The sequence below is a fragment of the Panthera uncia genome, assembly GCF_023721935.1.
Source record: "Panthera uncia isolate 11264 chromosome A1 unlocalized genomic scaffold, Puncia_PCG_1.0 HiC_scaffold_17, whole genome shotgun sequence".
Classification (NCBI taxonomy): domain Eukaryota; kingdom Metazoa; phylum Chordata; class Mammalia; order Carnivora; family Felidae; genus Panthera; species Panthera uncia.
Window position 1 is genome coordinate 34,753,621 of NW_026057577.1, and position 23,876 is coordinate 34,777,496.

The 23,876-nt window shown below is 46.0% G+C and overlaps 1 protein-coding gene across 5 annotated transcripts in view; it reads left to right on the top strand.

The window, feature by feature from the left end:
- The window catches only part of ARHGAP26 (Rho GTPase activating protein 26), a 424,192-nt gene that overhangs the window by 83,506 nt on the left and 316,810 nt on the right, over window positions 1-23,876 (top strand). For all 5 annotated transcript variants that reach the window (XM_049649399.1, XM_049649398.1, XM_049649400.1 and 2 more), the window contains exons 2-3: window positions 19,755-19,850; window positions 21,403-21,464. In XM_049649399.1, the coding sequence (XP_049505356.1) occupies window positions 19,755-19,850; window positions 21,403-21,464 (158 nt within the window). The remainder of the gene's footprint in view (window positions 1-19,754; window positions 19,851-21,402; window positions 21,465-23,876) is intronic.

Genomic DNA, 23,876 nt, shown 5'->3' on the forward strand with positions numbered 1-23,876 from the left:
AGTGGGGCCAGCTTGGACTGATGCAGGGGCGAGGGGGGCAGCATGTGGGAAGCCGCACTGGGAAGGGTTCCCTGGAGCAAGCCAGGTGCTGGCAGGGTCCGACAGGGTCCGGCAGGGTGGAGGCAGGTCTTTGAGGGCGCTGATCTGGGAAAGAAGCTGGGTGGCCTGGATGTGGAGAGCAGCTCTCAAAGAGGCTAGGGCCAGGCCGTGTCCAGTATCTCAACAGCAAGTATTCCTTTTTGTGTGGTTGCAGAACGCTTTAGATTTTGGTAGCAGTGTGACTTAACGACTCAGGCTTCCTATGAAAGGAGGTATATTAGCCACCTGTGGCTGCCATCACAAATTGCCACAAACTGGGTGGCTTAAAATAACACCTCTGCTAGGGAAGGAGCTTTCTCTGCTTCTTTGTAGTTTTGGTGGCCCTGGAAGCCCTTGGTGTTCCTTGGCTTGTAGCTGATGACTCTAGTCTCTGCCTCCTCCTCCTTCCCTGTGTGTCTTTGTTATCTCCTCCTCCTCTCAGAAGGACACCAGTCTTTGGATTTAGGCCCCATTTTATTCCAGTATGACAAAATCTTAAGTAATTACCTCTGAAAAGACCCCATTTCCAAATAAGCTCACATTCTGAGGTCCAGGCAAATAAGAAAGGGGGACATGTGTCAGCCCACCACAGGAGGGGATGCTGAAGTTGGTGGAACAGTGCTGGGAGGCTCCCCACGGGTGGGTTTTCTCACTCCTCCTGGCATTTGGGTTGACAGCAGACCGCAGACCTGGTTGTGGGGAGGGCGGGCCAGCTGTGGCTTTGAATTCCAGTGTCTGGTGAGGGCTCGCAGGTACAGGGTTCTTTCTTTAGGTGCCTAAACAAAGCTGTGAGGCTGTGGGAGGTGGCCCTTGTCATGTTTTGGCCGGTCGCGTCCACCCTGTCCTTCCTGCAGCGAGCGAGAGACATCGGTTTCTTCCTGACAGCCCCTGGAGCACCTTGAGAGAGGAGGAAGTGGCCATGAGAATAAACTGGCCACAATAATTAATGACCCAAGCCAACAATGGTCTAGGGTTTTTCCACGGTCCTTCTTTTCTCTGGGAACAGTTTCCTGCTGCCTTCTTGCAGGCCTGTTGCCAGGGACTTTCCAGGTCTACGGGACGTAGTTTTCCTTTTCTTTCTTGTTTCTCTGCTTTCTCAGGTTTGGTGTCAGTGCTTCTTCCACTTCCCTGGTACTTAAATTACTCAACACTGTCTTCCTCTAACAGTGGTTTTTTAAACCTCCTGTGATTTCCAATCTGGGAATTTGATTTCCAGAGCTAATTTCCACATTTGATTCCCGGAATTTCTGATTTCGTTGAGTCTGGACTGATGTGATTCAGGTGAATTCCAAATGCCAAAGTGAGAAACCTCTCCCCCAAAAGATAGGTTTTTGTGTGTGGGTTTTTTTTCCCTGTGGTGATACCTAGAGCATTAGAAAGGATGATTTCTGCATTTACGTGATGCTAATTGGCACACTTTGTCATCAGATTATGTATTTAAAATTCTAGATACGCTGTGTAGATAGACAAATGCAAATTCTTTGCTTGTCATTTGCCTGTAGGCAAAATGATTTTTTTTTTTCAACTTTTTTTTTTTTTTTTTTTTAATTTTTGGGACAGAGAGAGACAGAGCATGAACGGGGGAGGGTCAGAGAGAGAGGGAGACACAGAATCGGAAACAGGCTCCAGGCTCCGAGCCATCAGCCCAGAGCCTGACGCGGGGCTCGAACTCACAGACCGCGAGATCGTGACCTGGCTGAAGTCGGACGCTTAACCGACTGCGCCACCCAGGCGCCCCAAAATGATTTTTTTTTTAAATGTTTTTATTTATTTTTGAGAGAGAGTGCAAGTGAGGGAGCGGCAGAGAGAGGGGAACAGGATGCGAAGCGGGCTCTGTGCTGACAGCAGTGAACCTGATGTAGGCCTCTCTGTAAAAAGGGGACTGTAGGGTTTGTCATTCTTCTGACTGAACTCTTAAAAGAGTCACCTGCCTATTAGTATTCATTTATTGATTTGAAAACATTACTTGGGGCATATTACATGGCAGAACTGCAATGAGTGCCCTTTTCTGTATAAAACAGACACTGGCTGTTGCCTGCCTGTGTTTATATTCTCATCAGGTAGTACACATTAAGCAGTTACCAGAATTAAAGGAAATTAGCTATCATGTAAAGGGATGGGAAGGGAAATTCTAGAGAGCAGTGAGAGTTTACCACTGGGAGTGGGTGGAGGATGAGAGAAGGCCACTTCCTGGAGGAAGTGACCCTTCAAGTGGAATCTGAAAGGTGGAGAGGCTTGGGGGAACACTGTGGTCTCTGATCAGGGCTCGCGGGTACAGGATTCCCTCCTGGGAGGAAGGAACACATTGTACCAGGCTTTGTGGCTAGCATGGTCCTCTCACATCCGAGGATCTGAGTGGGCCAATGGGGCTGGAGCACTGAGGGCAGGTGAGGCTAGCAGGGTGTGCAGATAAGACATGTTTTGTAGGCCTTGGGTGGATTTTGAAATGAAAAGGAAGAGTTGCAGTCTGGGAGGGTGTGGGGGGGGCAGTGACAAGATCACAATCTGCTTTTTGGAAAGGCCATCTTGGGCCAGCTGAGTTACAAGTCATCTGGAGTCCAGTTAGGAGTCCAGACCACAGGTGGTGCTGACATGGGCTTGGTGATACAGCACGAATGGAGGTCTTCCTCAGGGTACCAGTGGAGGAAGTGAGAAAGTAAATGGGGGTAGAAAAGGAATCCCAGGTGTTCCTATGTCCAGGACTAGCTACTTACCCTGTGGGCCCTTATTCGTAAAACACAAATAAGAACTGTTAAAGATATTAATAATATAAAGCCTTTCTTTTATGGTCTCTTTGTTGATTTGTGGTGTTTTCATTTGTTTTTTAAAAAAAATAAAAATTTGGGGCACCTGGCTGGCTCAGTTGGTGTATGACTCTTGATCTTGGGGTTCCAGCCCCACTTTGGGTGTAGAGATTACTTAGAAGTAAAAAAAAAAAAAACCTAAAAAACAATTTACACTGTTAGTAAGAATTTTAACTGTATTGTGTAGTGCCAATTTTTAATGTAAGAATAAGATAAACTGATGTGCATGTGGAATCACTGAAATCATGTCATTCATATTATGTAGCTCAGATGCACATTAATTTTGTTTTTACTAGAACATTGGAGACACTGTGCAAGGTAACTCAACCTTGTGTGTCGATGTCTTTTTGCAGATAGTTTTTTTTTTTTTTGAGGTATGATTGACTTATAACATTGGTTTCAGGTGTACACCATGATTTGATATTTGTATGTATTGTGAAATGATCACCACAATAAGTCTGATTAACATCTGTCCCCATACATAGTTACAGTTTTTTTCTTTGTGTTAAGAACTTACAAAATCTATTCTCTTAGCAGCTTTGAAGTATGGAATACAGTATGTTTTTCAACTTTTTTTTTAATGTTTATTTTCACTTAGAGCGAGCGAGCAGGGGAGGGGCAGAGAGAGAGGGGGAGAGAGAATCCCAAGCAGGCTCTGTGCAGAGCCCAATGCAGGGCTTGATCCCACGATCCATGAGATTGTGATTTGAGCCAAGATCCAGTCAGACATTCAAGTGACCAAGCCACCCAGGCACCCCTAGAATACGGTATTATTACACGTAGTTACCGTTACATTACATCCCGTGACTTATTTTATAATGGGAAATTTGTACCTTTTGACTACCTTCATCTATTTTGCCCACTCCTACCCCTGACTCTAACAATCACCAGTCTCCTTTTTACTGTGACCTTCTTTTTTCAATATTTTTTTTAATGTTTATTTATTTTTGAGAGAGAGGAGAGAGAGAGATCAAGTGCGAGTAGGGGAGAGGCAGAGAGAGAGGGAGACAGAATCCGAAGCAGGCTCCAGGCTCTGAGCTGTCAGCACAGAGCCCGATGTGGTGCTCAACCTTGCAAACCACAAGATCATGACCTGAGCCGAAGTTGGATGCTTAACTGACTGAGCCACCTAGGCATCCCCCCGCCCACCTTTTTTTGTTTTGTTTAAGGTTCTGTGTATAAGTGAGATGATACGTTGTTGGTCTTTCTCTGATTATTTCCGTTAGCATAATGTCCTCAGAGTCCATCCATGTTGTCACAAATGGCAGGATTTCATTTTTTTTCATGGCTGAATAATACTCCACCATATATATACACACCTTATTTTCTTCATTCATCCATGGATAGACACTTAGGTTGTTTTCATGTGTTGGCTGTTGTAAACAGTGCAGCAGTGAACCTGGGGATATATTTATCTTTTCAAATTAGGGGGTTATTTTCCTTCAGGTGAATATTTAGAAGTGGACTTGCTGGATCCTATGGTAGTTGTATTTTTAATTTTTTGAGGAACTTCATAGTGTCTTCCATCGTGGTTGCATATGTTTACATTCCCACCGACAGTGTGCAAGCGTTCTCTTTTTTTCCACATCCTTGCCAACACTTGTTTTAATTTGCATTTTCCTGGTGATTGGTGATGTTGAGCACCTTTTCATGTACCTGTTGACCTTCTGTATATCTTTGGAAAAACGTCTTTTCAAATCCTCTGCCCCATTTTAATTGGATTTTTTTCTGCTGTTACATGAGTACTTTATATATTTTGGGTATTAGCCTCATATATGATTTGCACATATTGTGTCCTGTTCAGTGGGTTGTCTTTTCATTTTGTTGATGGTTTCCTTTGTTGTATGGAAACTTCTTAATTTGATGTAGTCCCACTTTTTTATTTTTACTTTTGTTGCCTTTGCTTTTGGTGTCAGAACCAGAGAATCCTTACCAAGATTGATGTGAAGGAGATTTCCTTGTAGGAGTTGCATGGTTTCAGGTCTTATTTAATCTGTTTTGAGTTAATTTTTGTGTGTAGTGTAAGGTAGTGGTCTGGTTTCATTCTCAATGTGGCAGTTCAGTTTTCCCAACACCGTTTATTGAAGCCTTTTCCCCCCTTTGTATAGTTTTCATTGCTTTGGCATAAATTGATCTACCATCTACGTGTGGGTTTATTTCTGGGCTCTCTCTTCTGTTCCATTGATCTGTGCATCTGTTTTAATACCAATACCATACTGTTTTAATTACAATAGCTTTGTATTATAGTTTGAAATTAGAGCACGATGCCACCAGCTTTTTTCTAACTCAAGATTACTTTGGCTCTTTGGAATCTTCTGTGGTTCCATACACATTTTAAGATAGCTTGTTGTATTTCTGTGAAAAATGCCCTAGTTCAGCTGTCCCCCCCCCCCCGACTTAATACACGTTCTTTGAGCACTTTCTACCTTTGTCTCACTGATGAGTAAGGAAGGACCACAAGGGCAAAGGACTGTGAGTTTGCTCCATCCTTCCCTGTGCTGTGTCTTTACGGTCAGGGTTAGGTGGCTGGCTTAACCAGGGAAATAACATGAGTAAGAAAGACAGGGCCCCTCAGTCATTCATGTTTCTTCAAATGCCTTCTTTTTGCATTTGGCAGGTTTTGGTCTGGAAAGAAAATGTGGCCTTTCAGGGCTGTCAGTGTTCCCGCTTACTCAGTTACAGACAGAACATGCTCAGCTGGTACTTGGCTTTAGTCTCGCTCAGCTTGCAGACATTGTGGGTCCACAAGAGTTCTGTGCTCATGGGCCATCGCAAACACCATGTGCTCATATGGGGCTGCAGGGGACCCCGGTGGACATGCCTGCCACCAAGTTGGAGATCTCAGCTCTGCTTATCCCACCAGACTTGAGTTACAAAATATAAGTTCAAAGATACATTTTTAACTAATGTCAAGATGGTGGTAGGATAGCATTAAGCTAAGTGGCCCTTCTGAGTGTGGGCTACTGTGTGACCACATGGGTTGCGTGTCCCTGAAGTGGTAGTCCTGTCAGCCGCCTGTGAGCCTTGTATCATAGATTCACTTGGGTCTGTGTCAGGTTGACTGTTAGCAGGCTTACAGAAGATGAACTGGGCAGGTCCTGTATTGGCAGCCCCAGCCCAGGCCTGTGGGCCAAGAGTGCTTGGCTTGCCAGGCGCTGAAGGCAGCTGTCACTTCTTTGGGAAGCATGGTTTCCGGATGGGTTTCTAGGCAGTCATCACCATGGCCGTTCATCAGCTGCCGGTGCCATAAGCAAGGGGCGTACAAATCAGGCCTTAAACAGAGCTGCCTTCCTAGGTGCTTGTGGAATAAGAGACATGATTGAGAACTTTTTTGGAAAGAGGCTAAGGGTTCAGAATTTGTGATTTTTTTTAAATTGAACTCTGGTGTTACCTCCTCCCACCTCTACTGTCACTTAGATTTCTTCCTCTATAGGGCTTAATTGCCTGCTTTGGGAACATTTGTAAGCCTGTTGTCAGGAACTGGAAGTTCGGGCTTGCTCCTTGCAGCTCAACCTTTGTAATCAGGAGAGGTTCCATTATTGGTGCCTGGTGCTAGATGTTCTGAGGGTTTAGATGATAGCTGTTCTCTAACTTCATCATGCGAAAAAACTACCTGTGAGCCTAGATTCCTGGACCCCAGCCCCCCAGATTTGAGGTGGCTGGGTGTGCTCCCGAGGCAAGTCTACGACAGGTGATGCTCAGTATATTGGAGAAACACTAATCTTGGTCTGTCAAGTCCTGTGATGGTATGGAGTTAAGAGGGTTCTCTGAGAACTACCTGAAGCACGATTCCTTTTTTCTTTCTTCTTTTTTTTTTTTTTAGTAATTTTTAATGTTTATTTTTGAGAGAGATAGAGCGAACTTGTGCACCCGTGCGAGGTGGGGGTGGGGCAGAGAGAGGGGTACAGAGGATCCAAAGTGGGCTCCGTGCAGACAGCAGTGAACCTGATACGGGACTTGGAGTCGTGAACCCCGAGCTCATGACCTGAGCTGAAGTCGGTTACTCAACCTACTGAGCCACCCAAGTGCCCCTGAAGCACAATTTCTTATCTGACTGGGCAGAGCTGGGGAGGAGACAGTGTTAGGTAAGGAGGCAGCATGGCTGGGAACCTGGACTTTTCTTGGGAACCTGTGTGGCGGGCAGTTGTTGCCCACCTGGACCTCCCTGCCTGGTCCCGGGAGCACAGCCTCGGCCAGGTGCAGCAGGAATGTGGCTCATTGAACGCAGGATAAAAGAAAGTGAAACTAATTTGGGGGGATGTTACTAGGTGTGGCTCTGTTCAGAAACGCTGTGTGCTTTTGTTTTCTTTTTTTTTTCTTCAGGAAATGTTAATTTAATCCGCAGGGAGACAGGCAAATTTTCCTTTTCAAATGGATCTTCGGTGCTGGGGAGCTGCTGCACTGCTCCCTGTGGTATTAGTGGGCAAGAGTGAGCTGTGCCCAGTCATTAGCTGGGTTCCATTGAGATCATCATAATGCTCGGAGGTCAGCAGGATGAGGGGGGCGTAAACATAGGTGGTAGGAGGCCAAGTGACTGTCGTCTGATTTTTACACAGAAATAAGTCAGCCTGACATTTTGGTTAGTACGTTCTTGGGTAATACTGTCTACTATTAATATCTATTGTTTTTTGAGTGCTGGCTGCAGGCCTGCTGCTGAGCACTTCCGAGCATCATCTCTTTACTCACAGAAATCCCTGGAGGCAGCTTTCCTCCCCCGCTCACCTCCATTTCAGGCAGGTGGAAAAGAGTACAGAGGCCTAATAGATGGCTGAGGTGGGATTTTGAGTTGACTCATTATTCTAGCACTTACCCTTTATCTGAGGCTTACTTGGCTGGTGGAAGGCCTCTCTTTACTCCCAGTGCCTTGTCTTGCCTTGACTACCCTCAAATTCATCTCAGCTGTTGATGAGAGCAGCCAGAGGTGGATCTGAACTTGGGCATCTTCTCCAGGTTCTGCTGTGGGGCTTTGTTAGTAACAGAAGTTGTTGTTGACATTTGAATGCAAGTCAAGCCCAGATTCTTTGGGCTGGGTTTTTGGTTTGCTTTTTCTCTTTTTGTCCTTTGCTAGAAAAGGATCAGGGGTTATAGGGAAGTGACGGGCCTTGGCTTCCCTTTTCCTGCTTTTCAAGTGAGCCTCTTGCTGCATGAATGTGTTCAGAGCAACTGTGATTGCAGACGCTGGAAGGGGCAGACCTGGGTTTTCCCTTCACGATTCCAGTTCTAATCTCAAGACCTTGGAACAGGAGCATCTGAATCCGGGATGACCTGTGGGGAATTGGGCTTGGAAATCCATTATCAACCCAGATTAACCATTTTGCAGGTCTCCCCTTTTTCATTAAAAAGCCTCACAGCCCCTTTGGTAGATCACTCTTTTCCAAGGTGGCAGGATTTATTCTCCTTTTATTATATGCATGAAGAAAGGCACAGAAAGAAGACACAGTGCCGTTCTCAATAACCTGGCGGAAGTGGTGGCACTCAGATCTGTCCAAGTTCTGGATTCCCACGTGGGTGCCTGGGCCTCGTCTCTGTGGACCTGGACAGGCAGGGCAGCTCTGGTCCACTTCTCATCTCCATTTTTTTGGCTCCCTGTCCTTCTTTCATTTTATTGGCAAGACACCCCTCACCACCCCCCCCCTTTTTTTTTCTTAAAAACCTCTTCCAAGAAAGTCTGGCTTTTGCTCTAAGTTTACGACCATAAATTTTGAGATGGTACACGTCACCCTCTTAATCTAATTGAGCCAGCACATCACTGTGAAGACATCATTTTATTTGGGGGTATTAGTTGCTATGGTTATTTGCTGAGACTAACAGAGTCTGTGTTCTCTCCATTGGAGTTTTGGAAACTGTGATCTGAGAATGACAGAGGTGTGCCTCCCTGTAGGGATGGCCAGTGTATACCCTGGCCATTAAAATAATTTTTTAAAGGCACAGAAAAAAGAGTTGGGGTGGAATTTCAGAGCTGGAATTTTTTAAAGTTAGAAGGGATCTTAAAGATGACTGGTCATCCTTCTGGTTTTCAAATGAGTTCTTTAAGGCTAAGGTGTTAATTTACCTTCCTGAGGTTCATATGCGTTGTTCCCGGGTGAACAAGGATGCAGCCCATTTCTGACTTTTATCCTAGCATCTCTTTGTTTTGTGCAACAGTTGAAGTCCTTTCAAGGAATCCTTTCTTGCAGTATGTACTGAGGTCCTGGATATTCTAGGTGCTGGGCTGGAAGTTAGAAAGACACCGTGTTGTTTACTTTTAGGGTTTCTGGTGGAAATCCCCATCCTTGCCTCATAGAGTATGGAGCCTGGACCAGCAACGTCGGTATCACCTGGAAACATGTTCAAAATGCAGACTCCCAGGCCTACTGAATCACACTCAGCATTTTAACAAGATCACTCTGTCTTTGAGTGCACATTAAAGGCTGAGAAGCTCTCCTCTAAGATGGTAGGACATTGTAGAAGCAAAAGCTAATAAGTCTTGAGGCCCAAGCCAGGATCAGTTGCCTTCCCTCAGACCGTTCATCTGCTCTGTGTTGAGCATAATAGTAATGCAGTGGTGTTGAGCTTGAGGAAGCTCAGCGTTCTCTGCCTGAGTTCTAGCTCTGCACCATCTGGACCCTCTGGTCCTTGAGTTCTGTTGTGACCTGCTCTGTAGTTGCTGCCTGAGCAACTGTTCTGGGCTGAGGCCCGAGAGTGATGGGGCATGCTCACACTGGCTCCTGCAGTGCAGTTCGTTCTGGGCACCTTCTCAGGAAGCCAGGCACTTCAGGCCCGTGCATCCTGTAAAGCCCACTTATCGTGGCTGTCCTGTTAGCGTTCTGATTCCGTTCTACCTGGTAATGGCCTCCTCCCCCACTCAGTGGACAAGAAGGATTTCAGGACACCACTCTTAGCCTCAGTGCATTTAAGAGGTACCTCTTGAGCTTAGTAAATTTTGCAGGAAGCCCTGCACACCACCTTGAGTTACTGTTCAGATAAAATACAGCATGCTCTAGTCCAGGGTTTTTTTCTTTCCTTTTGTCTGCAGCAGATAAAAAGAAATTTTAATTTGGTAAGTATGTTAGACTTTTCTGAGCATCTGAGGAAAACCTTTAAGGACTCCAATGTATTTTTAGTAGCCTGATCATTAGGAGGAGGTGACAGGTTTACTGCACTACCCACAGTGGAGTGTTCCTGTGAAACCTTTCCTGAGCTAAAATAGGATAAAATGAAGAAGCAGTTACTATTAACTTAGGTGGGAAAACTCTCGTGCATCCCCAAGGCCCCCACAATAACCTCTCTTAACACTTTTCTGATACTTCAGGACACATCTTGTTAATGGTGCACAAAATAAACCAAGATGAGGTGCAGAAGCTCCCAGACACAGTTCAAAGCTGTGGCCACTCTAGTGCTCCGCGCGCACAGCTCACTGCAAAACAAACACTGAGCGCTATTTTCGCTTTCCATGGAGAAGCGAAAAAACTCTCTGGATTTCTTTTGGTTAGTGAAAGTAAGGACGGATGTCGATAGGTTGTTAAAGTGAAGTGGCATAACTCGAACTTTAGACAAACAGGGGATGCCTGTATTTGATGAATTAATGAGGCAAAAATTCCTTAATTCTTTAGCTAAGATGCTCCTTTTGTTGATCCCCTTGTCTCTAACCTGTGCTCAGCCTGTGCTTGTGGGAAGGAAAGAACCAGCATCCAAGGGCAACCCTGTGCTCTGCTCTTCGAATGTTGTTTTTCCTTCATTTTAAAAAAAAATTTTTAATGTTTATTTTTGAGAGACAGAGACATGGCACGAGTGGGGGAGGGGCAGAGAGAGAGGGAGACACCGAATCTGAAGCAGGCTTCAGGCTCTGAGCTGTCAGCACAGAGCCTGACGCGGGGCTCGAACCCACGAGCTGTGAGATCATGACCTGAGCTGAAGTCGGATGCTCAGCCAACTGAGCCACCCAGGCGCCCCTTCCCTTCATTTTTAATTCCCACAGCAGCCCTGTCAGGTACTTGTTCCCCTCATAGTGACATCAACTGTCAGAAAGGTTGAGTAATTTATGCCATCATAGAGCTGGTAATAGGCACATCCAGGGTTTGAATCCATTTTGTGGATTCCATGCACTTCATACTCTTGTGAATTGCCCTTGACTGTGTGTGTGTGTGTTTGTGTGTGTGTGTGTGTGTGTGTGTGTGTGTGTGTGAGAGAGAGAGAGAGAGAGAGAGAGAGAGAGAGAGAGACAGAGAGAGTGTGTGTGAGACATTTATATTTGAAGTCTATGGAAATACCCTTTCTTTTTTGCTCTTACACTTGATCAGTCCCTCTTAAAATGGGTTTCTTTGTTTAACCAAGCAAATCACCATTGTTTTCCTTGAGGGATTTTTCCTGTGCTGACCTGCTGTCTTGGAAGGTCTTGGGGCTTTATGTGAACATAATTGTTCTGAATCCAGTACCTCTGTGTCCTTGTTCTGCTTTGTGTCAGGGCTGAGGGATTCACATTTGAGGCTGGGCTCTTTGGGGCTTGACTTTTTATCCTAGGTCTAGTGCTGACTTAATCATTTAACATAGTGGTCCTTGATTAGCAGATGTTTATTAAGTGCCTGTTATGTGACATTAAACTGGTCTGAAATTTCTTTGTACAAGATCAAGTGGTAGTACTTAAACTCGATGCTCCTAGTAGCTCATGTAGCACTTTAGAAATACAAATGTGTTTGTATACATCGTTGTATATAATTACATGTATATGGTGATGATGCTACTGATGAGTCACAATCAGATCTCAACTTGGAGTTTTTGGTAGGGAGTAGAGTTCCTCTGAATCCCTCATTCTCTCCTTATCTTCTGACTGCCCAGTGGTCTGTGCACCCAATGTCATGGTTGAGAGTTGTCATCTGTCACCTAGTCATTCCCTAAGGACAAAGCCCCTTGACTGTGGTTGTACACTCTTGGCAGTGAAGCAGGATGGGAAGTCAGAGCAGAGGTCCCAAAGCTGAGTTCTGAGCCAGCTCCTCAATGAAAGTTGTAACCAATGTTTGTTGACCTTGTCTCTCTTTATAAAAATATGGTTTCCATTTCTTGAGGGATGAAGTCTGAATTCCTTAGCTTGGCATTCCAGTCCTTCCATGTTTGGATTCCAATCTCTCTTCCTAGTCTTAGCTTCTGTCCATGAGGCTGAACTGCCTGCTGTGTCTCCCGGGGTCCTTTTTGCTTCCTGTTGCTACTTCTAGAATACCTTCCCACGCCTGCTTACCGTGCCGTGTACCTCCTTTCATTTCTAAATAATACTGGACTCCTGAACTTTTAAGGCTCTCTTCAAAAGCTACTCCCTGTTCTTTTTTCCTGGGAGGACTCCTCCAATGGCCCCACCTGGAGTAATAGCCTGCTTGCACATCTGTAGCTGTTTTTTCCCCCTACTCTGACTGCTGTAGCATGTTCTCCCTTAATTTGCGAGTTCATGTACAGCCGTCCTTCTCCCACACCCCCGCTCCACAGCGGATATGTTCCAAGATCCCAGTGGATGTCTGAAACCACAGATAGTGCAGAAACCTATATAGACTGTTTTTATTTTCTGCACTTAAACTGCACATACATACTAATGATCAAGTTAGATTTATAAATTAGGCACAGTGAGATGTTTGCAACAATAATTAAAAGTACAACAGAGCAATTATAACAGTATACTGTAATAAAAGTTAAGTGAATGTGGTCTCTGTCTCAAAAACATTTTACCGTATTCACCCTTCTTGGGATGATGTGAAATGATAAAATGCCTACGTGATGAGATGAGGTGAATGAGGTAGGCACTGTGACGCAGTGCAGTGTTAGGCTCCTACTGACTGTGTGATGTTAAGTCAGAGGGAGAGTCATCTGTTCTAGACTGGGGTTGATTGCAGTGACTGAAAGCACAGGTACATCTGTTCACAGATGAGGTCCTTCTAACTTGCAGTCTCCTAAAGCGTATGGAATGTATATGTATCACTTTTAGAATTTGAGTACACTGATACCAGATTCTCAAATATTAGAGTCAGTTACACCTTGGATTATTGTAGCTGAGAGTTTAGGAGTCAGAAGGACCAGGTTTCTCACACTACCACACGTTAGCTATGTGACCATGGCACATGATTTAATCTCTGAATCTGTTGCCCCATCTGCAAAATGGGACTCATAATTCCTACCTGTAGGATTATTGTAAGGATGAAATGAGTTAAAGTACTCAGTAGGTACATATAGTAAGTGCCCAGTAAGTGAAGGCATCATGTATTTACAGTTACTGTGATGGAGGTGAAGGCGAGGTTGGAGTGCCATATTAATCTAAAAAGGATGTTTCCATGTAAATGGAATTGGAAATCTTGTCTAGGAAGTGGTGAAGCCCCTTTCCTTCTATTGAATTTCATTTTTATTTTATTTTACTTTATTTTGAGAGAGCAGCGTGTTCATGCATGCAAGGGGGTGGGAGTGGGGAATGTCCACAGGGAGAGGGAGAGAGAATCTTAAGCAGGGTCCACACCCAGCGCAGAGCCCAACTAGGGCTTGATCCCATGACTGTGAGATCATGACCTGAACCCAAATCAAGAGTTGGGTGCTCAATCGACTGAGCCACCCAAGTGCCCCAGAATTTCATTTTTAAAATAACTCCGAGAATTTCATTAGCCTTAGTGCTCTGATTGGAGAAACAAATTCTCCAGAGTCAGGGTTGGCTATGTCCTCACTTAGGTAACAGAATTTTAGGGAAATGGCCTCAGGAAAAGCACACAGATGTATCATCAGAATGCACATGATGTGACATGTGGTGGTTGATGTGGCTGGTGGGCATATCATCCTTTAGTGACGTGAGTGGTTTTCTGAGTCTGCTCCAACCAGATTGGAAAAATGGAAGAGACATACTGGTGGTGACTTGATCCTTCTAGCCCTTCCCCTCCATGTCTCAGGCTTGAATGGATAAGAAGAACGCAGGTCCTCTGCATGTTTTGGGACATTTCTTCCCCCGTGGAGGCCAGCGCTTCTCCCCGCATTGCTGATTGCGTGTCTACTGGACATTTCCCTTCTTGGGTGGGTGTCTTCATCAGCAGGGCATGGTCTGTGCCCAGCACTACTTGTCAGGCTTTGTCATTTCTCCTTGGGTTATTAACACCTCTTCTCTGATATTGTCCACCGCCACCTAGTGGCCACAGGTAAGACTGCATCACAGAAACTAGATGAATGTTGTTGAGTGTGTTTTGTTCTACTGTAAGATTTGAACACCATCTCTCTTTTTGCTCCTGAAGTGCAGGGTTTCAGGCTGTAGAATGGTACCTCACAAAGGAACATGGTTGGTTTTCTTATAGTTAAGCAATGGCACTAGGTTTAAAATGCCACATGCAGACTGGGAAATGCCTCTCCCCAGGCAGTTTCTGATTGGATGTGTTTTCCACTTGCCCAGGTATGGGGAAGGAGAGAAGGGTCTCCGGAACCCTTTCTTCATCTGTTTTAGCTCCAGGCTTGGGGAATGGCTGGGGCTGAAAGGGCACACATGGCTGTGGCCCACACCTGGCATGTTTGTAGCTCATTGTTCCTGGTCTCTTGGTTTAGAGAAGGTTTTGCTTCATGTCCTTGCTGGTGTTTCTGCAGCTCTGTGGGAATCTTCTTCAACAGAGAAGATGAGGGGAGGTGGTTCTATGTTAAGTAAGCATATTCCTATATATGCAAACTTCAGGCTGGCTTAACGAAGTTTGACGTTTATCCTATTATGTATCTAATCTTATTTTCACTTGCAAAGTATACAACTGAGAATTTCACCTTTGATGAGTTCAGGGAACTAGGGGAGTGTCCAACTTCCCCTCCCCCTTTGTTCTTCCTGTGACGCCTGCTTTCAGCCAGGTGATGTGCTAGGTTCTGAGGTTGTCCTGGTGAGCATGAAGTGACAGGATCCTCACCCTGAAGGAATTTACTAGTTGGGGAGATACTAATCGGAGAGTCACCTGAACAATATAAAATTACTACGAAGAAACAGGTGCATAGGACTTAGGGTGAAGGTAGCGTGGGGTTTGGTCTGGTTACAGAAGTCAGGGCAGGCTTCTTGGAGGACTAAACTTTTCAGTTGAGGGCTGCAGGGATGAGTAGGGAGTTCCAGGAACTGGCAGAACCCAGAGAGGAAGTTGGGGGCCCAGGCCTTGCAAGGCTGGGAAGGATTTGCAAGATTTTGGGAAGGACTTTGGTCTTGGGTTTCAGAACTCTGGGAACCCATTGCAGGATTCACTATTGGAGCTGTCATGACTGGAGAGAGAACTGATTGGAGGGACAAAAGTGAGTGTGGGGGACCAGAGCAGAGGCATTTGTAGTTACCCAGGAAAATGGGGGCATTTGATGTAGACGTTTGTGAATGGTGACGGGGAGGAGTGTATCGAACAGACATGCTTAGGAGGTGAAACGGACACACTTGGGAAGGACACAGTGCTGCCAGGGATGACACGTGGGTGTGTGACTTTGACTTGTGTGGCAGGACAGATGGTGGTGCCCTTTGCCAAACTGGTGACACAGGAAGAGGCCCTTAGTTGGAGCGTAGGAGAGGAGAGAGAGTTTGATTTGGAGAATGGGAAGTTTACCTGAGAATGTGAGTTGTGGGCAAAGCTGCCATCCTGAGGACTTATGTCAAGCTTCAACCCTCTTATTTGGGGAACTCATACCCACCTGTGGGTCCTCTCAATTGGGGATCTCACATGTTCCATCTGTAAGATACCTTCTGTTGCTGTGCCCGGCCAGATCACTCCAGCCTGTCTTAAGGGCCACCTTGTTCGGCCTTGTCTTAGGCACTTAATATGCATTTGCCAGGGAGCCACTCATGCATAGTTCTGGAATCATTCCAAATACAAGGCAATCAGGCATAGAGAGTAAGTGTAATTGGTTTTCAGAGAAGGGAGTGGTTAGGTAGGCCTGGGGACTTTGGTGTTTGCACTTTAAGCAGCCAAGAGGCCAGTCTTGTCACAAATACTTACCGTGGCAGTTGGACTTCATTAACGGTAATCCGTTTCCAAATCCTGGGAGATGTGATTGAGGAGCAAAAATTTTATGGGTACTTATATACAGTTCTGGTAACTGGAGGTCAAAGAAAGGTGACAGATGCCCTGAAAGAAATATAATTCTACAATTACCTTGAGTCCTTTATTATGTGTGTGTACACATTATGTATTTGTGTGTGCGCCTGTATATTAAGTTTTACCCAAGGGGAAAATGGAAATGGCTTGACTTATGGTACTAATGGTAAAACTTGTGTAAATTAAGGTAGATCCTAACTTAAAAAATTATCAACCTTCTTTTACTGAAAAAAGAATTAGAGTTAGGTTAAATTGTCTTAAAACTGTGCAGGTTAGTAACTAGGGAGGCAGAGAGCATGGCTTCTCCAGGATGAGAAGGGCACTTCTCTCTGGTCCCCTAGTAAGCAGACATCTTAGGGAGCCGTCTTTAAAGGCCCAGACTTCTAGCTGCTTCTGTGTCCCTTAGCTGCCTGGTCTCACTGAGGTGGAGGCAACTCAATTCTATAAGGCAAATACTTGTCCTCCCCAGCAGCTGCCAGTTACAACTTCTCTCTGCTCTGGCCAGCATTCTGCCTTTCTAGCAACAGATCTTTCTGCAGAGTAAATATTACTGACTTTTGCGCCTCGCTGTATCTTGGACTGAACGTGGAACACTGGGGTTCTATGAGCAGGGTGTCATGAAGCTTGGCATGCACTCAACATCAGTACCGGCCTCTCTTGCTTCTCTGCTCTTCTTACTGGAATGTGCACGTTAGATTCTTGTTGCCTCAGAGTGAAGTCTCCAGAAATAAATCTCTCTGCAGCTACATGTCAAAGGTGATCGTCTGCATAAGATGCCATCAGTCGTTCTGGGTTGTAGACAAGAAGCACTGTGTTTTAGGTGTTCTTTTTGGTGTCCTCTCTGTTGTCCCCAGTAACAGTAGGGGTTTTATCTAAACAGGGTGAGGCATCATGGTGTATCTGTGTGCTACAAAGATCTTAGCATGCACGAGCTTAGAGAGACCCAGATCCCCACCTTAGAGCTCTGTGCTGTTAGGTCACTCTTTTAACTTATCTGAGTTCTCAACATCAGGTAGTCAGGCTTCGCTTCCCTGGGTTCTGTCATTGCAGGATTCGCTTAGTAGGGAACTATAGCCCAGCCTTGCCTGGAACTGAAGCTTACGGCGTACAGAGTGCCTGTGCAGTGCGCCTCCCTGGGGCTCCTGATAAGCTTGTGCGTTAGGTGGGGCCGACAGCTTCTGTCAGGTAAGGGACTATGAAGTTAGGCCTAGCCCAGAGTTAGTTACCTGTCTAGGAAATAGTGGAGCTGAAATTTGAGCCCAGGAGCTAGGTAAGATTGGGGTGAGGGCAAGAGGCTGATCAGCCTACAACCAGGACCCTGAGTGAGAAAGCCTCAAGGGGAGATCCTCCAAAGAAAGCTTGAGTTGCTGTTGCAAAGACTAGGGAGTATGCTGAATAAACAAAACACCAGGTGTTTCCCTGCACTTTGACCAAAAGATTTGTCTCTTAGGCACAAATTCTTCAGGCCTAATGGTGACTTCCTTTTCAGATTCCAGTAATTGGGATTTTTTTAGTCTACCTAACTGTGCTCACTGGTCTGTAACCAGTATTGCCTCTGGAGCAGTACTCATTACCTAATTCTTCCATCAGCGAGAGACGTGTCCTTACCAGCTCTGTGGGTGTCCCACACAGCTTCTCAGGTTTGTGTCGTGGCAGGGTGTGCTGTGTGTCACTCAACAATGAAATAAGGTTACTTTCTGGTCAGAAGCTAACAGGCCCTGCTACAGCTTGGATGGGTCCTCCTGTGAAAAAGGCCCCACAAAGGCCCTGTTGTGCATTATTAGCTGCTCCTTGATCCTCATTGGTAGCTGCCCCTGACGGCACAGCTTCTCAGGTGAGTGTTGGGAGGTTTCCCAAGCCTGGCTTACATTTCGGCTTATTTCTACTTTGTTTAGATGCTTCTCCAGTTTGAGTCTTTCTTGCCTCCTGGGGAGGCACAGAGGATTGTTAGGTGGATAGAGAAGCTATTCCGTTCTTACTCTTTGCGCAGGCCTTTCTTTGTGAATTCTGTTCTGGAGAACATTCTAATTACGGTGCGACTGAGCACAGCCATGTCCACGTTCTTGGCATGATACTCTTTGGCCTTCCTGGGGGGCTTTGTCTTCTGTTCTGAAAGATGATTCCGCCTTTTTCTCATCCTGCCTGCCTGTGGCCTCGTGTCTTTGTTCCCCACAGCGTTCTGACTTTCAGATGCATCTGTTTCTTTCCTGACTTGCCAGGGAGTGATTGGCGTTCTTAGGGATATCCTCAGCTTGGGTCTGCCAGGTTTAACAGATGCCCGATTCCTCTGCTGGCATCTCTGCACTTTTTGCCAAAGACCATTCCATTAAAGTGACTGGACCAGGGAGAGACTGGAGACTATTGGCTGTTGGCTCCTGTGTTCTCCTTCTCCACTTCAAGTGTTGTCTTCTTTTGGTGTAGAGCTGAGGGCCTTCCTTGCACAAGCCGCAGCTGTCTTGGGACTTGTGTCACCGGAGCCCATGGGAGGGCGGTCTCGCAGCAGGAGCTCCTGCTGTCCAGGTGGTCAAAGCCTGAGCCCCAGACCTGAGAAGAGACCGACTGCTCAGCCAGCCTCTTGTACTAACTTCTAGCGCTTAGAATATGCTCTGGGATTGGCGAGCTGCACACCGGTGGTGGAGTTTATGTACTGCCCTCCACGTGCACACAGTATTCACGCACTGAGCAGGATGCACTGGCAGGTACACCAGGGAAAGCAGCAAAACCAAAAGATGGAGGAAAAAACAACCACCCATGACCCCTAACTTGAAGGAACAGGTCCAGGAACTAAACAAGACAAGGATGCTTTTATTCCATTAGGTGATGTTGGTCTGTGAAGCCAGAGCCGTCCCAGCCTCCTCTCGTATCTCATTAAAGCCAGTCCGTGTTGCCAGTTGTGCCTCATATTTCCCTCCTCTGGGAATTTGAACATAATACCATTTCCCCTTCAATAAGGGAAACATCTATGAGGGTCATTTGAATGATTAGCCTAATGTGCAGGAAGGCTGCCTGTGGAATTAAGTTAAGCGCATTTGGACTGAGCAGCTGTGTCTGTCAGGCCACTTAAAGGTAACTGGGTGCTTTTATACCCTTAACAGAAGCTGAAGGTTCAGGAGGGATCATTGGCTTTTGATACTGTCTTAAATGGAAGCTTATTTTTTAAATTTGACAAGGATTTCCAAGAGCTTTCTTTACAGAGAACATATGTGGGGTGTGTTTTTAACCCCAACTCAAAACATTGCCAGGGCTTTGTTCTTGTGGCAGCGGGGAATGTGGTGACCCAGGAAAATGGTTCAGGCGGAAATTGGTTAGGCTGGCCACTCTCCCCGTAGGGGAACTGCAAGGGTTGTGAGAACTCAGCATCACTTGTGCCTGGGTCACAATAAGGAGTCCAGAAGCTCCTGGGCGGCGGGGGCTGGGCCCACCTCGGCCTTCCTTCCAGCTCCCTACCTAATGTCGGGATGTGGGAGGTCCGTGGCTGAGCTCACCCATGGGATGATGGATGCTGATGTCTGCTCTGACCCACACTGCCTCCTGACACCTCCTTAGGCAAGTGGATTCCCACCAGGACCAGTGTCCACGACGAGACTCAGTGTGTGGCTGGAGGAGTTAGAGCTGGAAGCAGAATGGTTAAAGCAGTGTTAACACAAGTATGAATTTGTCAAGCCAATCACAATTTCACGTTAGAAACAGCTGTTCAGCGTTTTGGAACTTAGATTCTTTTGTGTTTGAAATTGCCTCAGGAACAAATCGAGCTGCTGCATGAAGTAGAACGACTAAAAAGTGCAGCACATGAGAACATCAGTTTATGTCCATAATTCATATTTTCTCTCTTTCTTGCTAGATCTATCTTCAGCGAAGAGGAAATTTGCTGATTCCTTAAATGAATTTAAATTCCAGTGCATAGGAGATGCAGAAACAGATGATGAAATGTGTATAGGTAAGTCTGAACCGTGTGTGTAAGAAAGGTCACGGTTTACCATAACTGTCTGTGTCCTTGCTGAGCCTTTTTCCTGTGAGAGGAAGTGTCTAAGTGTCATGAATCAAGAAGCCCATACCAACAGTGGTGAGGACAGAGTGAAGTGAGGGTCGGAGGTCAAGGGGCCTGTTCATCCCAAGTGGCGAACTAGGCCCCTTGTGCAGGGGAAAAATCATGCATGGGTGCACTGGAGTTGGCATCTCAGGCAGAGTGGTCAAGGTGTTGGCAAGATGTCTGTGGACGAGAGGAGATCTGTTCTGGGACCACCCTCCCCCATGCACCGCTCTGGCTGAGAAAAGGGCCGGGGTGTTGTGGGGCGTGGGGCAGGAGGGCAGGCCTGAGCTTGGGACTGATCTGTAGTTGCTGCCTACTCCTGGGCTGAGGGTGGTGGGGCTTGGTGACGCTGGCTCCCACAACACAGTTCCTTCTGGCCACCTTCTGTTGTTTCTGTTGAGGTGCCACGTGCTGTGGTGAGCAAAGCTAAACTCCTCTCTCCGCCCAGTTCTTAAAGGCCTGATCCTTCTGTTTTCATGGCACATGGACTGACCCACACCCTCCCATCCCGCCATCTCCTCTCCCATTCCTTAACCAGAGGCTGAGGGTGGGGTTACTGTTGATTACCATGCTGTGTGCAGATGATTTGCAATGTCAAGATGTCTGTCTTTGGCAGGGCCTAGTCACTGTACTTGACTCTTCTTACATTGGGCGTCTTGGTTAGTTCCATGGAGTGAGCAAGGATTGAGAGAGTTAAACTGAAGAAAGTTGTCAAATGCTTATTGAATCCCCTGTTGTCACGCAGAGTGCCACGATCTGGGCATGAGCAAAGGCAGTTGGGACGATAGACAAGAGCAGTGAAAATGCATCATTATAGTAACTGCTGAATACATGGGTACTTTTCCCAAGACTCCACCTTTGTCCTGAATATCCTCAGGGCTGTTGCACCTAGTGCCTGTTGCCTTTGGGAATAATTCTGGTGAAGGAGACTCTCTACGTCTGACCACCACGTTGCACACTGCATTGTATTAATAAGTGGCTTGAAGACTCAGGAGGAGGAATCCAGGGAGAAACCGGAGATGTGGCTTCCATTGTGAGCTACACTGGTGTAGTTCGGGTGCCAGAGGAAAGGTTGGTTTCTGACGCAGCCCCACAACCAAGGTTGAAGGGGTCACATCCTGGGCAGGAAATCCTTCAAGTCCTAAGCGGAACTCTGCCCCTTCCAGCCGAGAGTCTGGGAGCCAGCCAGCATCTCATCAGTCCTGGGTAGTGTCAGGAACAGGCAGGTTTTTGAAGGAAATCCTTTCCTAGCTAGAGTGCCAGGTGAAATTAACCTGCGTCCAGGGGTCATCCTGGATGGTTAATGATGAAAAGATAAGGGGAGAGCCTTGGGAAGCAATTGACTTTAGGATTCTGCATGTGCCAAGGGATTTCATTCCATAACATACTAACTGTACCTGGAAAGGCTCCCAAAGGCCCATTTGTCTATGTCCCTCTCATGGCACTTTCTCTTTTCCAGCAAGGTCTTTGCAGGAGTTTGCCACTGTCCTCAGGAATCTTGAAGATGAACGGATACGGATGGTGAGTATGGCCAGGCTGCTCTTTGTCCCATACAGTGTGGTCATGTCAGCCTTTCACACATGTCAAGGGATTACTGTGGACAACTTAGGACCACGTTGTTGAACTCCCAAAGATTGACTATAAGGTGTACCTGTAAGGTATGACTTATGGGTGGATCTTTTGAATTATTTAACTTTGGGAGGCCTTCCATTCCCACGGGCAGGGTGGGAACGAAGGTGTCACACTCTGCCCCCCTCCACACCCCCCCATTCTCATCTTATTAAATGTATCCAAGAGCTCCTGAAGGGCAGGGGTCACTCCTTCACTTCTTATTCTGAAACACCTAACCCAGTGTCTGCCCTATAGTATGCACCGAGTAAATGGGCACTAACTAAATGATAGCAATCACAAGAAATTCTACAAAGGGGGCACTGTGCAAACTGAAGAATCAAATGCTGATCTCTAGGTTCTTAAGAGATACCTTCTGTATTCTAAATTATTCTGATGAGGTTTGGCATCAATAGATAACAGATAACACATCCGTGAAAAGTTCTTTTGCATCCTCTCTGTATCCGTAAGATATCAAGAATGAAGGCTGAACCGAAATCCCCCTGCTGGCCTCATGGCAGTTGGTCCCTAGGGGGACTTGGCCCTAAGCGGTGGTGCTCCAGAGGCCCAGGGAAGAGTCTGTCAGCAAACTTTTTCCCTCTCTTCCCATGCTAAAACTGATCATTTGAGACTAAGTGTGTTTTCATCTGCTTAGACTGCCAGAACAAAATATAGGCTGGGTGGTTTTTACAGCAAATATTCACTTCTCATAGTTGTGGAGACTGGGTAGTCAAAGATCAAGGAACCAACTGATTTGGTTCCTGGTGAGGACCTTTTCCCTGGCTGGCCCTTGGCCACCTTCTTGCCATATCCTTAAATACAAGAGAGTGGCTCTTACATCTTTTCTTACAAGGCCACTAATCCCATTGTGAGGACTCCACTTTTATGACCTAATTACTTCCAAAGGCTCAATTTCCAGATACTGTCATCCTGGGAGTTTTAAATGATAAACTGCGGCATATCATATTTTTACGACTTTATTCAAAGAAAAATTGGTTCAAACGGGGCAGCACCAAACTGGATATGTTTAGGGACCCTCCACTGGTAGGAAGTATAAGGGAAAGACTTTTATAGCGAACAAATGGAAGTAGCAAGTTAATTATTTGATTGGCCATAGCTTAAGCTTTTGTCTTACTTGGGAATGCCTAATTGGTCTCCCATTTCTTAGCCTTGAGAGATTTATGCCCTTGGGGTTTGGTTTGCTTATGTAGGCTGTTATAACATTAGAGCCACCTACTCTAATGGCCTCTTTGTTTATCTTTGTTTAATTAATTTCACAGAGGTCAGGGCTTCGCCATATAAATTTTGAGGAGATGTTATTCGGTTCATAGCCTTGACCAAGACGTGTATGCACACATTTTTAATTTTAACCTGCATGATGACTCTGTGAAGTGGTATCTATATCATCCCATTGTCTAGATGAAGATACTGAGGTTTCGAATGGTTAATTAACATGCCCAAGGTCACGTAGTTAAAAAGTGTCACAGTTTGGATTCAAACGCACATTTGTGTTATACTGAAGAATGTGGGAATTTCTTTGAAACTCCCCACAGAGCGGAAGTTCTCACCTTCTGCCCTGGACAGAGAGACATTGTTGACTTTGATGGCCCATTTTTGGGTGCTTGCATCAGAATCAGGAGGCTGGTAGCTGCAGCAAGGTTGGTGGTGGGTGGAGGCAGGGGAAAGCTTGTGTGTTTGTACACGTGCTACTGCCTGAGAAAGGGAAGCGATTCTTTTGAGTCTGATTCTTGGCCGAGTCAGTATTTGTGGGTGGGGGGTGTGGTGAGCAGATCTCGATGAATACCCTGCAGATTGCCATGGCCCGTGGTAAGGGAACAATGACTGGATTATACTCTTCAGCTTGCCTCTGCAATTTTATTATTAATGTCTGTGAACTGAGTTTTCTGCCATGTGCATCCGAGTATCTGGCCTTCTCAAGCCCCTTCCCTACCTCCTTATCCTGGGACAGCCTCATCAATTCAGCTCAACTTCCCAAAGCCGCACCTCTCTGCAAAGACTTCTCTGACTCTCTGGGATATTTGGCTATCCTTTGTATTTTCGTAGTATCTGGTTCATGTATCTGATTCTCCACTGTGTCTGATAATCACTGCATGTGTCTGTCCCATAGTAAATGTGAGTTCTTGAAGAGCATAGAGTGGGCTTCTGTGTCATCAGTATCAGTGCAGTGCTTAGACCGGAGTGGAAATAACACAGTCATAGAATCTTAGACCCAGAAAAACCTTATTTCTCACTATCTGTAGTCTTTCGTTGGCCAGATGGGAACACTGAGGTCTTGTGAAGTCTGATAGCAAGCAGTAGAAGGAA